At 42.8% G+C, this 17,618-nt stretch overlaps 1 protein-coding gene across 1 annotated transcript in view; it reads right to left on the bottom strand.

Annotated features, from left to right (window-relative positions):
• The window catches only part of GABPB2 (GA binding protein transcription factor subunit beta 2), a 57,958-nt gene that overhangs the window by 31,836 nt on the left and 8,504 nt on the right, over positions 1-17,618 (bottom strand). The window contains exons 2-5 of the mRNA XM_014584160.2: positions 12,125-12,264; positions 9,003-9,170; positions 8,100-8,294; positions 2,949-3,099 (exon numbers count right to left, since the gene is read on the bottom strand). Coding sequence (XP_014439646.1) covers positions 2,949-3,099; positions 8,100-8,294; positions 9,003-9,170; positions 12,125-12,232 — 622 coding nt within the window. The 5' untranslated portion in view covers positions 12,233-12,264. The remainder of the gene's footprint in view (positions 1-2,948; positions 3,100-8,099; positions 8,295-9,002; positions 9,171-12,124; positions 12,265-17,618) is intronic.

The raw sequence follows: 17,618 nt of genomic DNA on the forward strand, positions 1-17,618 counted from the left end.
GTGAGTCCGGTTTCTGGACTCCTACATGGCTGACAGTGGTTCGAGTCCCAAACCTGGCGGCTTGCTTTCTCGCTTTCCCTCACTCTCTTTCACTCTGTCCCTCTCTGGTCAAATTAAAATAAATAAATAAAGGTAAATAAAATAATTCTTTTAAAAAAAGAAATTTCTGTTTAAAACAGAGATCTCAAAAGATCACATTTTTAAAAAGATTTATTTAATTTTATTTATCATATCATTATTATTTAAATTTGCTACAAGGCATGAATTCTTACCAGAGAGTGACACAGAGACAGAAGAGAGAGACAGAAGGAGAGGGAGAGGAAAGGAAAGCAAGAAAGCAAGCCACCAGGTTTGGGACTCAAGCTGCGGTCAGCCATGCGGGAGTCCAGTGCCTCAAACACCATACCATCTGCTGGCCCCACAAATATTATTTTTTTAAATATAAGGTCTGACTTTGTCGTGATCCTCCTGCTTCAGCTTCCCAGTTGGGACCATAGGCATGCCCCTCTACACCTTGTTATTTTTTTAGACAGTGTCTCACTATATTACTCAGGCCGACCTGGAACCTATGACTCCTCTGCCTCAGTTTCCCAAGGGAGTGCCATCACACCTGGTGGTCACGGTCTCCAGGAATAGAATGTGGGCCTCTCCTGTGGTCCAGTCAGCAGACCAGCAGTTATCTCAGCAGGGTGTGCCAGTGCAGCTGGGCCTGCTCTTGGTTTTTTTGTTTTTGTTTTAGATTTTTTGCCTTAAGGTGCATATGCTCACTGTGGGAAATGAGAGGAAAATGAGAAATCATGCCCCTGGTGGGGGAAGGCAGGATGGCCATGCCACATTGTAATCCCTCCTCCTCCCTTTTCCTCTTGGGACTCTAGGTATGCATGTGAACATACGCACCGGCCTGAGTTTTAAGCTACTTAATGTGTTTTTAAATTTTGGAGTCTGGGAAGCAGCAGTTGGTGTAATGGCTATGTCGCTGGACTCCCATGTAGTCAACTGTGGGTTGAGTCCCGGACCTGGTGGCTTAAACTCTAGTGGCTTAAACTCACGGTGGCTTAAACTCACGCTGTGTGCATGTGTGCCGCGTGTGTGCATGTGTTCCCAGGATCTTAAGAGGAGATTGGAGGAGAAGAGACTGCAGTGCGGCTATCCCCCCTGGGGAGTGATTTCTCGCTTTCTAGAAAAGAAAAATTTTTGAGTCTAGGACTCAAACTTCAGTTAGCCATGTGGGAGTCCAGTGCCTTAACTACCATGCTACCTGCGAGCCCCTATTTTGTTTATATGTAATACTCTCAAAAAAGAATTAATTAATTATTATTTAATTTGGTAGGGCATGCACATTCATCAGAGTGACAGAAAGAGAAAGAGAGAGAGAGAGGGAAAATGAGAAAGTATGTTGCCAGGTCTGGGACTTGAACCGTGGTCAGTCATGTGGGAGTCCAGCACCTTTTACAACCATGCCACCTGCTGGATCCAAGACCCTTATACTTTATTCAGATAACTACATGTATCTCTCTTTTTAAAAACTTTGCTGTAGGGTGCATGTTCTCACTAGAGAGAGACAGAGGGAAAAAGAGAGAAAGTGAGAAATCACCCCTTCCCCCTAGGAGAGATGGCCATGCTACAATCCCTTCTCCATTCTCCTCTCAGGGTTTTGGGCACAAATGCACATGCACCTGGCATGTTTTTCAAGAACTTGAACCACGTAGTTGGCCATGTGGGATCCAGCCACTTCAACCACCACACCACTGTCCGGCCCAACACATGTACCTCTTCTGTGTCAACACTTCAACGGCAACTTATATTTATTCTGCTTCATTTGTTTCTGCTTTAGACTATGAATGTTCACTTATTTCTCTCAGCAGTACCATATTGAGGCATGCTTTGATTTTTATTTTGGAGTCAGGAATAACCTTTCAATAGATTAATCTGTAGAATATTTCATCTTTTTTTTTTTGTGCTAGAGAGTGTGTGTGTGTGTGTTGGTTAGAGAGAGACAGAAGAAAGGGAGAAAGCACCCCCCATGGCGAATGGTCACATCACAATTCCTTCTCTTCCATCTCTCCCTTTTAGAACTTTGAGCACCCATGCACATACAGTATGTTTCTGTTTCTCAAGATGCTGGGTTCAGGATTCGAACTGTGTGGTCAGCCATATGGGATCCAGCTGCCTTAACCACTAGGCAACAGAACCAGTCCAGAATACTTTCAACACAGTTAGTATTCATGTATAATCCTTACGTAACGATTTTTCCTTCCTACAGAAAAAATAAGTGTGGGACCAGCAGCTGACGTAATGGCTATGTAACTGAATTCCCATGTAGTCAACCATGGTTTGAGTCCCAGACCCAGTGACTTGAACTCATGCAAGGCGCATGTGAGAGTGTGCCCAAGATCCTGAGAGAATGGAGGAGAGGGGATTGCGGCGTGGCCATCCCCCCTGAGGGTGATTTCTCGTTTTCTGTCTTTCTGCCCATTGGCAAGTGCGTGTACTCTATAGCAAAAATCTCTTCCAAAAAAAAAAAAAGAGTAAGTGTTTCTTTTTTTTTTTTTTTTTTTCAGAGGTTTTTGCTATAGGGCGCGTGCGCTCGCCAGACCGACAGAGAGAGACAGAGAGATAGAAAACAGGAAATCACCCCCCAGGGGGGATGGCCACGCCGCAATCCCTTCTCCTCCATTCTCCTCTCGGGACCTTGGGCACGCACGCACACGTGCCCGGCGTGAGTTTAAGCCACTGGGTCCAGGACTCGAACCGCGGTCGACTACGTGGGAGTCCAGCGACATAGACATTATGCTAACTGCTGGTCCCAGTGCTTCGGTTTTAAATATAGTATAAATCTTCTGTTTGAGGAATATTTTAATAAAGGAGTGGGTATCAGATGGGATATTCTTTCATCTCTACAAAGATCTAGGGTGCCTAAAATAAATGTTATGTTATCAGAATATTACCTGAGGTGGTTTTGGTGTTGGTTGAAGAAACAAGGCTGGCAAGGTTAACCATGTCTCCTGACGTGAAGATGAATGGAGCAGCCATGGTCATGGAGTTCGTCATAGGGTTGGCTCTGTCGGGGTTAGCATTCACCTGATTCTGCATTGCTTCCTACCAGATGAGGCAGGACATTTCAAAGTCAGAACACGTATTAGCTTTAGTTATACAGTTACTGAATGACCTTCCCCCCCCACCTCTCCTACTATCAAGCAAAACTAGTTCTGGCACACCATGTCCAGGGACCTCAGAGTTCTCATTAAGACTACTGCTTTTTTCAAACCAGGGCAACGGCAATGTTAGGTTGTCTCCCAATATTGTTTCTACTGGAGAAACGCAGTAGTGTATTATGTGCAAAAACTTCTGGACAATTCATTAATCTCTTTGGATCTTTTTTTTTTAATTTGAGAAATGATGGAGATGTCCTGAACAGACTGAAAAATAATTTCTAGCACTAATATTTTAGGATAAATTATTTACAAGGCAATGTGTTAGCAGGAGATCCCTGCAGAGAACCTACAGAGAACAATATTCTCTAGAGAGTTGTCCAACTACGTGTTCCATTCTGCCACTGAATAAATTCCTAAGAGAATATGTAACAAGAAAATAAATGAGTGTCAGATTTTAAAGTCTAGTTCCATATGTTGCACTTTTGCTTCCAGGGATATTTTGCTCAATTTTGGTGAAAAGATGCTTATCTTTATTTAATTTTTTTACTTTCAGAAGCAGTTTTTAACTAACATGATTGCTGCCAAAAATGTCCAGTTATGAAAGGACTCTGAACAAGGAATTGAAAGTTGAAGAGGATAACCAGTCTATAAGGAACCATCTGCTGGGAAAGACAAACAAAAAACTGAAAATGCAGCAGAAATGCCTATTTTGCAATCATGTGCTACATAGTGACATTTTGGTCAGTGATGGACTATGTACATGATGGCAGTCCCATGAGATTATACTAGGTTAGGGGCTGGCAGGTGGAGTGGTGGTTAAGGGCCCTGGACTCCCACATGGCCAACTGCAATTCAAGTCCTGGACCTGATGGCTTGCTTTCTCTTTCTCTCTCTGGTCAAACTAAAATAAATAAATAAAAATTTAAAAATAAATAATTATTAAAAAAAAAAACCTAAAAAGGGACCAGCAATTGATGTAATGGCTATGTCGTTGGACTCCCATATAGTTGACCACTGTTCGAGTCCCGGACCCAGTGGCTTAAACTCACGCCGGGTGCGTGTGTGTGCATGCCTAAGATCCCAAGAAGAGGATGGAGGAGAAGGGATTGCAGCGTGGCCATCCCCTCAGGGGGTGATTTCTCACTTTCTGTCTTTCTCTCTCTTTCTGGTGAGTGCACGTGCCCTATGATTTGAAAAAAAGAAGAAAGAAAGAAAAAAAAGAAATAAAAATAAAAATATTATACTAGGCTATACCACATTGCCTTGGTATGCAGTAGACGATACCATCTAGGCTTGGGTAAATACGCTCTATGATGATTGTGCATGAAGGCAAAATCATCTAACACCAAATTTCTCCTTTTTTATAAAGAATTATTTATTTATTTAATTTATTTATTTATATATTTTTAATTTGACCAGAGAGGGACAGAGAGAGAGAGAGAGAGAGAGAGAAAGTGAGAAAGCAAGCCACCAGGTCTGGGACTTGAACTGTGGTCGGCCATGTGGGAGTCTAGCACCCTTAGCCACCATGCCTCCTGCTGGCCCTGTAATTATTCTCTTAACTAAGAGCTTGAACTGAAACACATGTGAAACACATTCACCATTCTCTAGATATCTTTACATTTCTTCTTGACTGTTCCCCTTCTTAACCTCCACTATCACTTCCTTAGTTCGAGCCCTCACTGGTTCTTGCCTGCACTAATAAAAGTCACCATACACTCAACAGTTATTTAGCACTGTCTTCTCTCTCCAGTCTGTGAGCCATACTCCAAACAATTATCTTTTTAAAACAAATCAAATTATATCAGTCCTCTAAAAGCTTTTAATGAACTCTAACTCCCCCACATTATTTTTGGCTATAGGGTACATGAACTTGCCAGAGAAAGGAAGAGGCAAAGTGAGAAATCACTCCCAAGGGGGGATGGCCACACCACAATCCCTTCTCCTCTTGCGATTTTGGGCATGCATGCACATGCACCTGGAGTAATTTTAAAGCTGCAGGGTCCAAGACTTGAACCACACGGCTGGCCATGTGGGATCCAGTACCTTAACCTCCATGCCATCTGCCAGCGCCAGTTCAAACTCCATTTTTATTTTTAAATAATTATTTATTTAATTTTATTTATTATTATTATTTAAAAATTTATGGTAAGAGGGCTGGCAAGTAGTGTGGTGGTTAAAGGTGTTGGATTTCCACATGGCTGTCTGTGGTTTGAGTCCTGGACCTGGCGGCTTGCTTTCTTGCTTTCCCTTTCTTTCTCTGCCTCTCTCTAGTCAAATTAAAAAATAATGGGCCGGCAAGTGGTGTGGTGGTTAAGTTGCTGGACTCCCACATGGTCAACCATGGTGCCAGTCCCAGACCTGGTGGCCTGCCTTCTCATTCCTCCTCTCTGTCTCTTTGGTCAAATTGGAGAATAATAAATAAATAAAATATTTTTTAAATTGAAAAATAATAACAAATTGAATTAAATAAATAAATAATTCTTTTGAAAGTTTTACAGTAGGATACATGTGGTCTCCAGAGAGACACACAGAGAGAGAGAAAATGAGAAAGCAAGCTGCCAGGTCTGGGACTTGACCCACAGTCGGCCATGTGGAAGTCTAGTGCCTCAACAACCCTACTACCTGCTGGCCCCTCAAACCCCTACAGTTAGAAGCCAGTCTAACTCACGCCTTAGCACCTGCTACTCACAAACTCTACTTCCTCTGCCCATTCTTTAAGTCACACCACTTCAGTACTCAATGCATTTTTGAACATTCCATGTTCTTTCACACGTCTGTCTGTGGTTTGCTCTTTTTCTAGCATAGAATATAATTTTCTCACTTCTCTGTCTACCTCTCTTTTAAAATTCAGTTTAAAGTGTACATATACTCTATCCTTTCCTTAAGCGTCATTAATACTCCTCTTGTGTATTCCCATAATATTGCTGTTTGTCTGTCGTGTAGTACTCTGATGATTTTCTGTCTTTACTTTTACCACCCTGTGAACACCCCAAGGGTAGGGCAACATCATATTGATTTGTATATTCCCCATCCTACTGTTCCCTGACATACATGTGATGGCTTACAAAATTAATGAATAAGCGAATGGCCCACAGCTTAGTAGTTAAGAGTGCCAGATCCCACGTGGCAGACCGTAGTTCAAAACCTGGCCCCTGTGGCTTAAAAAAACACTGGGTGGGTATAATGTGTGCCCAGCATCTCAATGAGATAGATAGAGAAGGAAATTCAAGGTTACCGTGCCTCACTGAGGTGTGCTTTCTCCCTCTCTCTGTCTCTCTGGTGCGTATACCCACCCTCCGGCAGTGAAAAAAAAAAAAAAGAGGAGGGACCAGCAGTTAGCGTAATGGCTATGTCACTGGACTCCCACGTAGTCGACTGCGGTTCGAGTCCCTGACCCGGTGGCTTAAACTCACGCTAGGTGCATGTGCGTGCGTGCCCAAGATCCCGAGAGGAGAATGGAGAAGGGACTGCAGCATGGCCATCCCCCCTGGGAGTGATTTCTCGCTTTCTATCTCTCTGTCTCTCTCTGTCTGTCTGGCGAGCGCACGCGCCCTATAGCAAAAACCTCTCCAAAAAAAAAAGAGGAAACAGCAGATGGCAGATGGTGTAGTGGTTATGTCACTGGACTCCCATGTAGTCAACCACAGTTCAAGTCCCAGACCTGGTGGCTTGAAACTCACACCAGGCACGTGTATATGTGTGCCCAAAATCCTGAGAAGAGAATGGTCAAGAGAAGGGATTACAATGTTACCATCCCCTGGGGGGTGATTTCTTGCTGTCTCTCTCTCTCTCTGTTTTTTCAGTAAGCACAAGTACCCAAAGCAAAAATCTCTCTCTAAAAAATAAGAAAGAAATGAGGGGCCAGCATGTGGTATAGTGGTTAAAGGTGCTAGACTCCCACATGGCCAACCATGGTCTGAGTCCCAGACCTGGTGGATTGAAACACGTCAGGTGTGTGTGTGTGGGCATGCCCAAAATCCCAAAAAAGAAATGGATTATAGCACAGTCACCCCTCTGGGGGGTGATTTCTTGCCTTCTGTCTCTCTGGCAAGCACATTTGCCTGATAACAAAAATCTCTCAAAAAAGAGAAATTAAGGGAACCAGCAGTTAGTGTAATGGCTATGTCGCTGTACTCCCACATAGTCGACCACGGTTCGTGTCCCAGACCCGGTGGCTTAGAACTCATGCCGGGCATGTGTCCATGCGTGCCCAAGATCCTGAGAGGAGAATGGAGGAGAAGGGATTGCAGCATGGCCATCCCCCCTGGGGGGTGATTTCTCGCTTTCTGTCTCTATGTCTCTCTCTGTCTGTCTGGCGAGCGCATGCGCCCTATAGCAAAAACCTCTCAAAAAAAAAGAGAAATTAATAGATTAAATCATGACAGCTAATTGTTTTTTACAATTACCATAAGATGTATGCAATTCAGAAAACAAAGTAAATTTTAGTTCTGTGTCAAGTCAAATTTAATTAGAAAGGGAAATTTTGGGGATCAGCAGGTGGCATAGTGGTTACATATTGGACTCCCACATGGCAGACTGTGGTTTGAGGCCCAGACCTGGTGGCTTGCTATCTTGCTTTTCATTTCTTTCTCTCTCTCTCTTTTTCTGGTTGAATTAAAATAATAATAATAAATGGAATTAAATAAATAAATAATTCTTTTTTTTTTAAAAAAGGAATATTTTCATGGAAAAAGATTCTCAAGGCAAATTAATGTTATTTTAGGATTAGTCAAAACATTGTTCTTTAATCACCATAAATAATTCAGGGCTTTACAGAACGTTATTTATTTTAAAAGATACTAATGGTACTGAGTCACAAGACTGAGACATATTAGAAACACTGCTCTGATAAGACAGAAAATTCCATTTCAATTCAACTCCTACAAAGGAATCCTTGACTTTGATTGAAGTGTACCCTGGGGAGTATAAAAAGAACCGCACCTGGAGGATGACCAAAATCTCGGCGTTGTTTTTTTCTAGGGCTATATCAAAGGCAGATTTATCAAATTTGCTGAAAGCATGCACATCAGCTCCGTATTTGATAAGTAACTCCACAACATCTCGATGGTGGTGCTCTGTGGCCCAATGCAAAGCTGTCATCTTCAGCATGTCCTTGGCATTCACATCTGCCCCATTCTGTCAAAGAAAAGCAATTTTTCCAACAGATACTCGTTAGATTAGCTTGGGTACAAGAGTCCATTAATACATATAAAGGATTTCCACAGAGATTATACACGCTCATCTTTAGATCAGGGTTAAGGAATATCAAAAGGAAAACCATTTCTTAAAGTCTCCTGAATGCTAACAGACATAACGCTTTCATTGAGTGGGTCGTCTAAGGACATTACTGGAAAATTGTAACAGATGGGCGAGAATGGAGGAAAGAACAGATTTTTGTTGCATTTATTAACAGAAAGCTGAGTGCCTAAAAAAATGGGTATAAGTGCAGAGAACACCTGCAGAAATGGAATAAAGAAAAATCAGTAAAGTCTGTTTAGCCTTCAAAAATTAGAAAACAAATTCCTCATAGCCATGATGATTTGGGGGGGGTTACTTATTCTTCTATAAGAGAGAGAGAAAGACAGACAGACACCTCCCAACAGGCTGGCTGTGATCCAGCCTCAGCCGACCCTGAGTATCAGGAGGCCCCTGGATGTGAACCAGGGACATCCCTATGTTCCATCTTCCGGCCTGTGCTGACTCTTGAAAGAAATGCAGCTCAATGCTATAAATTGTCCTAAACCTAATCCTTCCCAGCCCAGTTTCCTACGACCTGTTCAAGAAAGAAAATAAAGAGGTGGTTGTCCTTTCTCCAACACAGCCCCACCACTATTCCTGCTTTACCCTAACGAGGAGCTCCACGACGTGAGCATGTCCATCAGCTGCAGCCATGTGCAAGGGGGTCCTGTCCACTTTGGTCCGGGCATCCCTGCTAACACCTGCTCGAAGCAGCACTTCTGCTGTGGAATAATGACCATACTGGGCTGCAAGGTGGAGGGGTGATGTTCCAAGCTGTGGGAAAATAATACTCATTGAATATGCACTGTGTGGAGTCCTAGACCATTACTGGAGAGATACAGATGAACAAGAGGTGAATCCTATGGTTCCTGTATTTGGAGACAGAATCTGGCTGAGCAGATAAGACTGAAAGAATTAGTTAATTTAAAAATTATAGGTGGGGGAACCAGCAGTTAGTGTAATGGTTATGTTGCTGGACTCCCACGTGGTTTACTGCGGTTCGCGTCCCGGACCCGGTGGCTTAAAACTCACGCCAGGCGCGTGTGTGTGCGTGTCCAGGATCCTGAGAGGAGAATGGAGGAGAAGGGATTGTGGCGTGACCATCCCCCCTGGGGGGTGATTTCTCGCTTTCTGTCTCTATGTCTCTCTCTGTCTGTCTGGTGAGCGCACGCGCCCTATAGCAAAAACCTCTCCAAAAAAAAAAAAAAATTATAGGCGGGGGTGGATAAATAAATAAATACAATACATAATATAATAAATACAATAAAATACTTTTTTTTTTAAGAATTATTTTATTTTGGGGCCAGCAGGTGGTGTGGTAGTTTGAGTCCCGGATCTGGTGGCTTGCTTTCTCACTTTCCCTCTCTCTCCCTCACTCTGTCCCTCTCTGGTCAAATGAAAATAAATAAATAAAGTTAAATAAAACAATTCTCTAAAAAATGAAAGAATTATTTTAACTTTTTTAAAAAAATTCATAAAAAAGTGACAGAATGGTATTATTTATGGTACCTGCTGATACCATAAAATAATTCTTTTAAAAAAAATATGTGGGGCTGGCAGGTGGCATGGTGGTTAAGGGTGTTGGACTCTCACATGGTCAACTGTGGTTCAAGTCCCAGACCTGGTGTCTTGTTCTCTCACTTTCTCTTTCTTTCTCTATCTTTCTCTAGTCAAATTAAAAAAACAAAAAGCTTTAAAAAAATTAATATGCTAGGGACCAGCAGATGGCATAATGATTAGGTCCCATGTAGTCGACTGCAGTTCAAATTTTGGACCTGGCTTAAAACTCACTCCAGGTATATGTGCTTACATGCCCAAAATTCCAAGAAGAGAATGGAGAAATGACTGGTGTGGCCAGCCCCCCCGGGGGGTGATTTCTTGTTTTCTGTCTCTCTGACCCTCTCTGTTTTTCCAGCAAGCATGTGTACCCTATAACAAAAAACTATCTAAACAAAATTAATATGCCTGTGGGCAAATAAATGTTACCAATTAAATAAATGCTAAGTATAATGGCTTTAAGTCAGGTAGATTAAGTAAGATACCCTGGGATATGATTTTTTAAAATAATTATTTTATTTAACTTTATAGCTCCCAGGATATTAAAAAAAAAAAAAATTCATTCAGGGGCTAGCTGGCAGTGTGTTGGTTAAGGTGCTGGACTCCCACATGGGCCGACTGCGGTTAGAGTCCTGAACCTGGTGGCTTACTTTCTCACTTTCCCTTTTTCTCTCTAAATTGAAAAATAAATAACAATAAATAAATAAATATTTTATTTAAAAAACATGTATTCATTTATTTATCTATTTATCTGTTGTGGTTTTTAAGCCACTGTGTCCAAGACTTGAACTGTGGTCAGCTATGTGGGAATACAGTGCCTTAACCACCATACCACATGCTGACCCAACCTAGGACATGATTTCAAGCAGAACTTTGAAGGTTAAAAAAAATGAATCAAAAAGAGGGGCTGGTAGGTGGCACAGTGGTTAAGGGTGCTGGATTCCCACATGGCCGACCATGGTTCAAGTCCCAGACCTGGCGGCTTGCTCTCTTGCTTCCCCTTTCTCTCTCCCTCTCTGTCTGTCTGGTCAAATTAAAGAAAAATAATAATAATAACAAATGAGATTAAACAAATAATACTTAAAATGAATAAAAAACAACATTATGAGTCAGGGGTAAAGAGATGAGGTGGATAGATTCAAAATAACTCCCAGGAAAAGGGCAGAACTAGAAAGTTACATGTGGAATTTGGGGTATAAATTCGATTGGTCGGAACAGAAGTTTGTTGCCATAGTAAAGAGACTGATGAGATGAAGAGGCAATAAAAACTTAACAGCATGCCAATAGCAACAAGCAAGCCTGCATCTTCTCTACATAGATCTGTAAGAGTTACCCATCAGCACTGACTATGGCCAGAGATCCACTCCTATTTTTGCGTTATTCTCTATCTCAAGTCTGTTTTGCTCATTCTTTGCTTTTCCATAGTCAGCCTCTGGGCCTGACTGGATTTAATTCACACTGCTCTTTTTAGGTCTATTTATGGAAATGCTCATCTCACAGGTTTCCTTTCTTCCTTTTTGTGAAGTGCTAAGAACTTGTTGGCCTCTGAAATTATGAATTAATATACAGAATAAAGGTCATTTCCCCATCAAAATTGCTAAAATTAGGTAATGCTTACAAAATCTGGGAATGCTAAGAAAGTCCACATTGTAGCGTGGACCAGGAGCTTCTGAAACTCTGGATTCTAAGTTGGTTGTTAGGCTCATCAAATTACACCTTTCTCTTTAATGCCTTTTAAGAGTGGTAAAGGAAACAAGATGGCTAGACTATTTCTTATTAACCAGGATATTAGAAAAAAGGAAACAAAGTGTCTATTAGTTTAGGAATGCAATTTTATTATGCTGATTTTGTTTAATTTTAGCTAATTACGGCTGCTTATACTCAAAAACACTCCTGAGAGAAGTAAACCTTTAGAAAAGACTCTAAAGGGCATTATAGAAGCATTACAGAAAATCACAAGTATATAATACCTTACTATTTCCACCTATATATATCCACAGGAGACTCTTTCAACTTGGAAAACTAAAAGAAAACTACATATTTAGGTGAAACAAAGAAAATTAAATTCTTGTAGGGGGAATGAGGTAGAAAGGGAATGAAGAAAAATCAGTAAAGCCTGATTTGAGAAAAGGCACAAATTAGAAATAATTAGATCTTTCTGCTAAGCTCACCCAGTCTGTGGTGAATGGAGCACCGTTTGCCATCAGTGTTCTCACTTCGTCATCTTGGCCTTTTCTTGCTGCTTCTAGCAATCTCTTCCCCAGGTCCACCAAAGACATTTTTATGCATAGGAGCAAACGTTTTCAGGTAGCTATAACTCAAACACAGGGAAAGCTGCCTGTAAAATATCTTTAGAGGACTTATTATACTTGAACATAAGATAAATCTCAAGTTGACTGTCTGAAAGGTCATTTCCTTTCTTTTTAGATTTTTGCCATAGGGCATAGGAGCTTGCAGGAGAAAGAGAGAGACAGACAGACAGACAGAAAGTGAGAAATCACCCCCAGAAGGGATGGCCACACCACAATTCCTCTCCTTTCCAGGAAGACTGAGGCTCAAGTCTGGAACCTAGACATTTGAAAATCACACTGGTCGGGACCAGCAGATGACGTAATGGCTACATTGCTGGACTCCCATGTAGCCGATCACAGTTCGAGTCCTGGACATGGTGGCTTAAACTCACACCGGGCACATGTGCGTGCATGCCCAAGATCCTGAGATGAGAATGGGGAAGAAGGGATTACAGCATGGCCATCCTCCCTGGGGGGTGATTTCTCGCTTTCTGCCTCTATGTGTCTCTCTGTCTTTCTGGTGAGTGCACACGCCCTATAGCAAAAACCTCTCAAAAAAAAAAAAAAGAAAAGAAAATCACACTGGGCATGCATATGTATGCATGTGCCTGTATCTCTCTCTCTCCTCTCTGGCAAGCACACAGATCCTATGACAAAAACATTTTAAAAGCGAGGGGGCAGTAGATTATGCAGCGGCTAAGGCAGCTGAATCTCACATGGCTGACTCTGTGGCATGAACCCAGACCTGGCAACTTGAAAAACATGCCAGGGACATATGCGGGTGTGCCCAAAGTCCCAAGAGAAGAATGGAGGAGTAGGGATTGTGGTGTGGCCATCTTCCTACAGGGTGATTTCTCACTTTCCTTCTCTATTTCTCTCTCTCTCTCTCTTTTTTAAGAATTATTTCCTTTATTTTATTTTTTTAAATTATTTTATTTATTTATTTATTTATTTATTTTTAATTTGACCAGAGAGAGACAGAGGATGAGTGAGAGAGAGAGGAAGTGAGAAAGCAAGCCACCAGATTCAGGACTCGAACCCTGGTCGGCCATGTGGGAGTGTCCAGCACCCCAACCACCATGCCACCTGCTGGTCCCATCCTTTATTTTATTTATCATTATTATCACTATTATTTATTTTGACCAGAGTGAGACAGAGAGAGAAAGGGAGATAAAGCAAGAAAGCAAGCTGCCAGGTCCAGAACTTGAACTATGGTCAATCATGTGGGAGGCCAATGCCCTCAACCACCACGCCACCTGCTGGCCCCTCTCTCTCTTTAAAAAACACATGTGGTAAAATAAATAAATAAATAAAGATATTATTTTCTTTCCCTTTTTCAGGGGGAGGGACTTTTTTTTTGGAGAGGTTTTTTTTTTTTTTTTTTTTGGCTAAAGGGTGCATGGCTTGCCAAAAAGACAGAGAGAGACAGAGAGACAGAAAGCGAGAAATCACTCCCCGGGGGGATGGTCACGCCACAATCCCTTCTCCTCCATTCTCCTCTCAGGATCTTGGGCACGCACACACACATGCCTGGTGTGTTTAAGCCACCAGGTCCAGGATTCGAACCGTGGTCTATATGGGAGTCCAGCGAAATAGCCTTATACCAACTGCTGGTCCTGGGGGAGGGACCTTTAACAGAGTCTCATGCCATGATTCACCTCCCAAAGGCCTCCACCTTGTCAGGATCTTGGGCGTGTGTACTCCTGGGCTGTTTTCAGGTTGACCAAGGATCCAGTCCTGTGTGCTGGTCACGTGGTGTGCACCACTAAAGCTGGGCCAGATACAATTTCTTGAAAATGTATAATAAAATGCATCAACATTTGGTGATCTGCGTAGTTTGGTAAACTAATACTTTCCAAATGACCAATACCTGATGTTATAAAAATCATACTCATACAATTCAAAGTAAAAGACCAATGAGCTTTAACGCAACAAAATAGAAAAGTTCATTGATATGGTTTCAGGTTACTCACTACAATTAACTTCATTAAAAATTACTTATATAGTTTTATTATTATTATTATTTAATCTGCTATAGGGCACATGTGCTTACCAGAAAGAAAGAGACAGACAGACACACACACACACAAAGTGAGAAAGCAAGCCACCAAGTCCAGGATTCCAACTGTAGTCAACCATGTGTTAGTCTAGTGCCTTAACAACCATGCTACTTGCTGGCCCTGACAATTCACTCTTACAAAATTACTACTTGGGCCAGCACGTGGCGTAGTGGTTAAGGTTCTAGACTCCTCACATGGTTGATGGTGGTTTGAGTCCCAGACCTAGCTGCTTAAGGTCACACCAGGCACATGTATATGCATGCTCAAAATCCCGGGAGGAGAATGAAGGAGTTGTGGCATGGCCATACACCCGCAGGGGGTGATTCCTCATGTTGTCTCTTACTATGTCTCTTTCTGGCGAGCACTCACTGGAGAGATAGAAAGACAGAAAGTGAGGGGTTATTTTCCCAGGGGATAACCATGCCACAATCCCTTCTCTATTCTCTTCTTGGTACTTGGGCATGCACCCACACACACCCAGCATGAATCTCAAGCGTCCAGGTCTGGGACTTGAACTATGGTAGCCCATATGGGAGTCCAGTGATGTAACCACTATGCCATCTGCTGGTCCCCCTCGTCTTCCTTCATTTCTCTATCCATCAAAATTTTGGACACACAAATGTGTCCAGCATGTTTTTAATCTGCTGGGGCTGGTATCTGTACTATGGCTGGCCATGTTGGATCCAGCTCCCTACAAACAGTGCTTTAGCACTGCATCACGAGGCTCACTTTACAGTATGAACTTTGGGACCAGCAGATGGTATAATGGTTACATCGCTGGACTCTCACATGGCTGACTGCAGTTCAAGTCCCAGACTCAGCCACTTGAAACTCACACTAGGCATGTGTGTGTGCATGCCCGAATGCCCAAGTGCGGGAGAGGACAATGAAGAAGGGATTGCAGCATGGCTAACTCCTCTGAGGGGTGATATTTTGCTTCCTGTCTCTCTGTCTCTCTCTGTTTTTTTTTTTTTTTTTTTTTGGCTAGCACACATGCCCTTTAACAAAAATTTTTGGAAATTTTTTTTAAAAATAGAGTATGAACTTCTGGAGTCAGCAGGTGGTATAGTGGTTACATTGCTTGATTCCCACATGACCAACTGTGGTTCGAGTTCTGGACCTAGAGGTTTCAAAATCACACTGAGCATGTGTGCATTTGTGCCCAAGATGCTGGGAGGAAAACTGATTGTGGCATGGCCATCCCCCCTGGGGTTGACTTCTTACTTTCCCTCTCACTGTCTTTGTCTCTCTCTCTGGTGAGTGCATGCACCCTCAGGCCAAAACTAAAATCAAAACCAAAAACTAGAGTATGAATTTTTAATTTTTAAAAATTTTGCTAGAGGGGACCAGCAGCAGATGGCTAAATGGTTATGTCACTGGACTCCCACATAGCCAACCGAGTTTTTTTGTTTTTAAAGAATTGTTTATTTAATTTTATTTATTCATTCAGTCATTTTCATTTGACCAGAGAAAGACACACAAAAAGAAGGAAAGAGAGAAAGCAAGCCAGCAGGTCCAAGACTCGAACAGTGGTCAGCCATGTGGGAATGTCTAGTGCCTTAACCACCACGCCACCTGCTCATCCACCCAAGGTTTGAGTCCTGGACTTGGTGACATAAAACTCATGCTAGGCGCGGGTGCGTGTGTGCCCAAGATCCTAGGTGGAGAAAGGAGGAGAAGGGATTGTGGTGTGGCCATCCTTCCTGGGGGGAAGATTTCTTGCATCCCATCTCTCTCTCCTCTGGCAAGTGCCAATATAGCAAAAATCTCTCTAAAAAATTTTTTGTTAGAGGGCTCATGTACTTGCTAGAAAGAGAAAGACAGGGAGAGGGAGAAAGTGCCCCTCGTGAGGGATGGCCAATCCCATCCTTACTTCTCCAGTTCTCTCTCCCTCCTTTCCGGATTTTAGGCACCTCTGTTTATGCAGCCAACATGTTTCTCAAGCCACCAGGGCTGTCCACACAGTGCAGCAGTTAAGTTCTACCAAGAGAACCTGTGGTAGGCCACATGGAACCCAGTCGACCTAAACACCAGGTCACAGAGCCAGCCCAGAATGTAATCTTTTTCTTTTTTTTTCCAAAGAGAGGTTTTTGCTATAGAACATGCGCACTTGCCGAAGAGAAAGACAGCAAAAAACCACCCCCTGGGGGAATGGCCATCCACAATCCTTTCTCCTCCATTCTCCTCTCAGGATCTTGGGCACGCACACACGGGTGTGTTTCAAGTCACTGTGTCCAGTGCTTGAACTGCGGTCGACTACATGGGAGTCCAGTAACGTAACCATTACACCATCTGCTGGGCCCTGAGGGTTACCATTAATACTGTGAACTTCCATAATATAATCTAAGAGTCCGTTTTTTATTACTCAAGAAAATACTGGAGGAAAGGGGGCTAGACAGTGGCACAGCGGTAGGACAGCTCTGTACGGCTGACTCACATGGGAAGAGATCCAGATTTGCATCTGGTGACCTACCTGAACAGGCTGGGTGCGTGTATGCCCATGAGTCGGGGTTGGCTAAGGCTAGGGGTGGAGCCAAGCACCATGACCTTACTGAGGTGCTGTTTCTCTGTCTCATTTTCTCTCACTCATGGAAGAAATAAACGTTAAAGAAAGAAAAAAGGGCTAGCTGGTGGCATGGTGGTTAAGCTGACACACAGCAGTTGACTGCATGGTTTGAGTTCAAGACCTGGGGACTTGAAAAATGTGCTGCATGTGTATGCATGCGTCCCCAAAATGCAGAAAGGAGGGAAGAGAAGGGACTGTGGTGTGATCATTCCCCATGGGGTGGGGGTGCTTTCTTATTTTCCCTCTCTCTGATGAGCACACATACCCATTGGCAAAATAAAGCAAAAAAAAAGAAAGAAAGAGAGAAAGAAAAAGGCACTAGATTCCACATGGCTAACTGTGCAGTTTGAGTCCTGGACCCAGTAGCTTGAAAAACACACTGGGCACATATGTGTGCATTCCCCAAATCCTGAGGTCAGACGGAAGAGAAGCGATTGTAGTATGGCCACTCCTCCTGGGAGGTGATTTCTCATGTTTTCTCTCTCTCTCTCTCAATCACTCTGGAGAGTGTACACACCCTATGGCAAAAAATCTAAAAAAAAGAAAGAAAAAGAGGGCTGGCTTCACAGCACAGTGATGATGTGCTGCTCAAAAGAAGCTGGATCCTACGTGGCAACTGCACTTTGAATCCCTGGCCCAGTCTACTTCAAACATGCCAGGCACTCAGTATCCAGGATCCAAAAGGCTGGAGAACTGGAGGGAAGGGATCGAGGTATGAGTTGGACCCTGTGGAGAGTACGTACTCTTC

Source organism: Tupaia chinensis, unplaced genomic scaffold, assembly GCF_000334495.1.
Source record: "Tupaia chinensis unplaced genomic scaffold, TupChi_1.0 Scaffold145814_1, whole genome shotgun sequence".
Taxonomy (NCBI): Eukaryota; Metazoa; Chordata; class Mammalia; order Scandentia; family Tupaiidae; genus Tupaia; species Tupaia belangeri.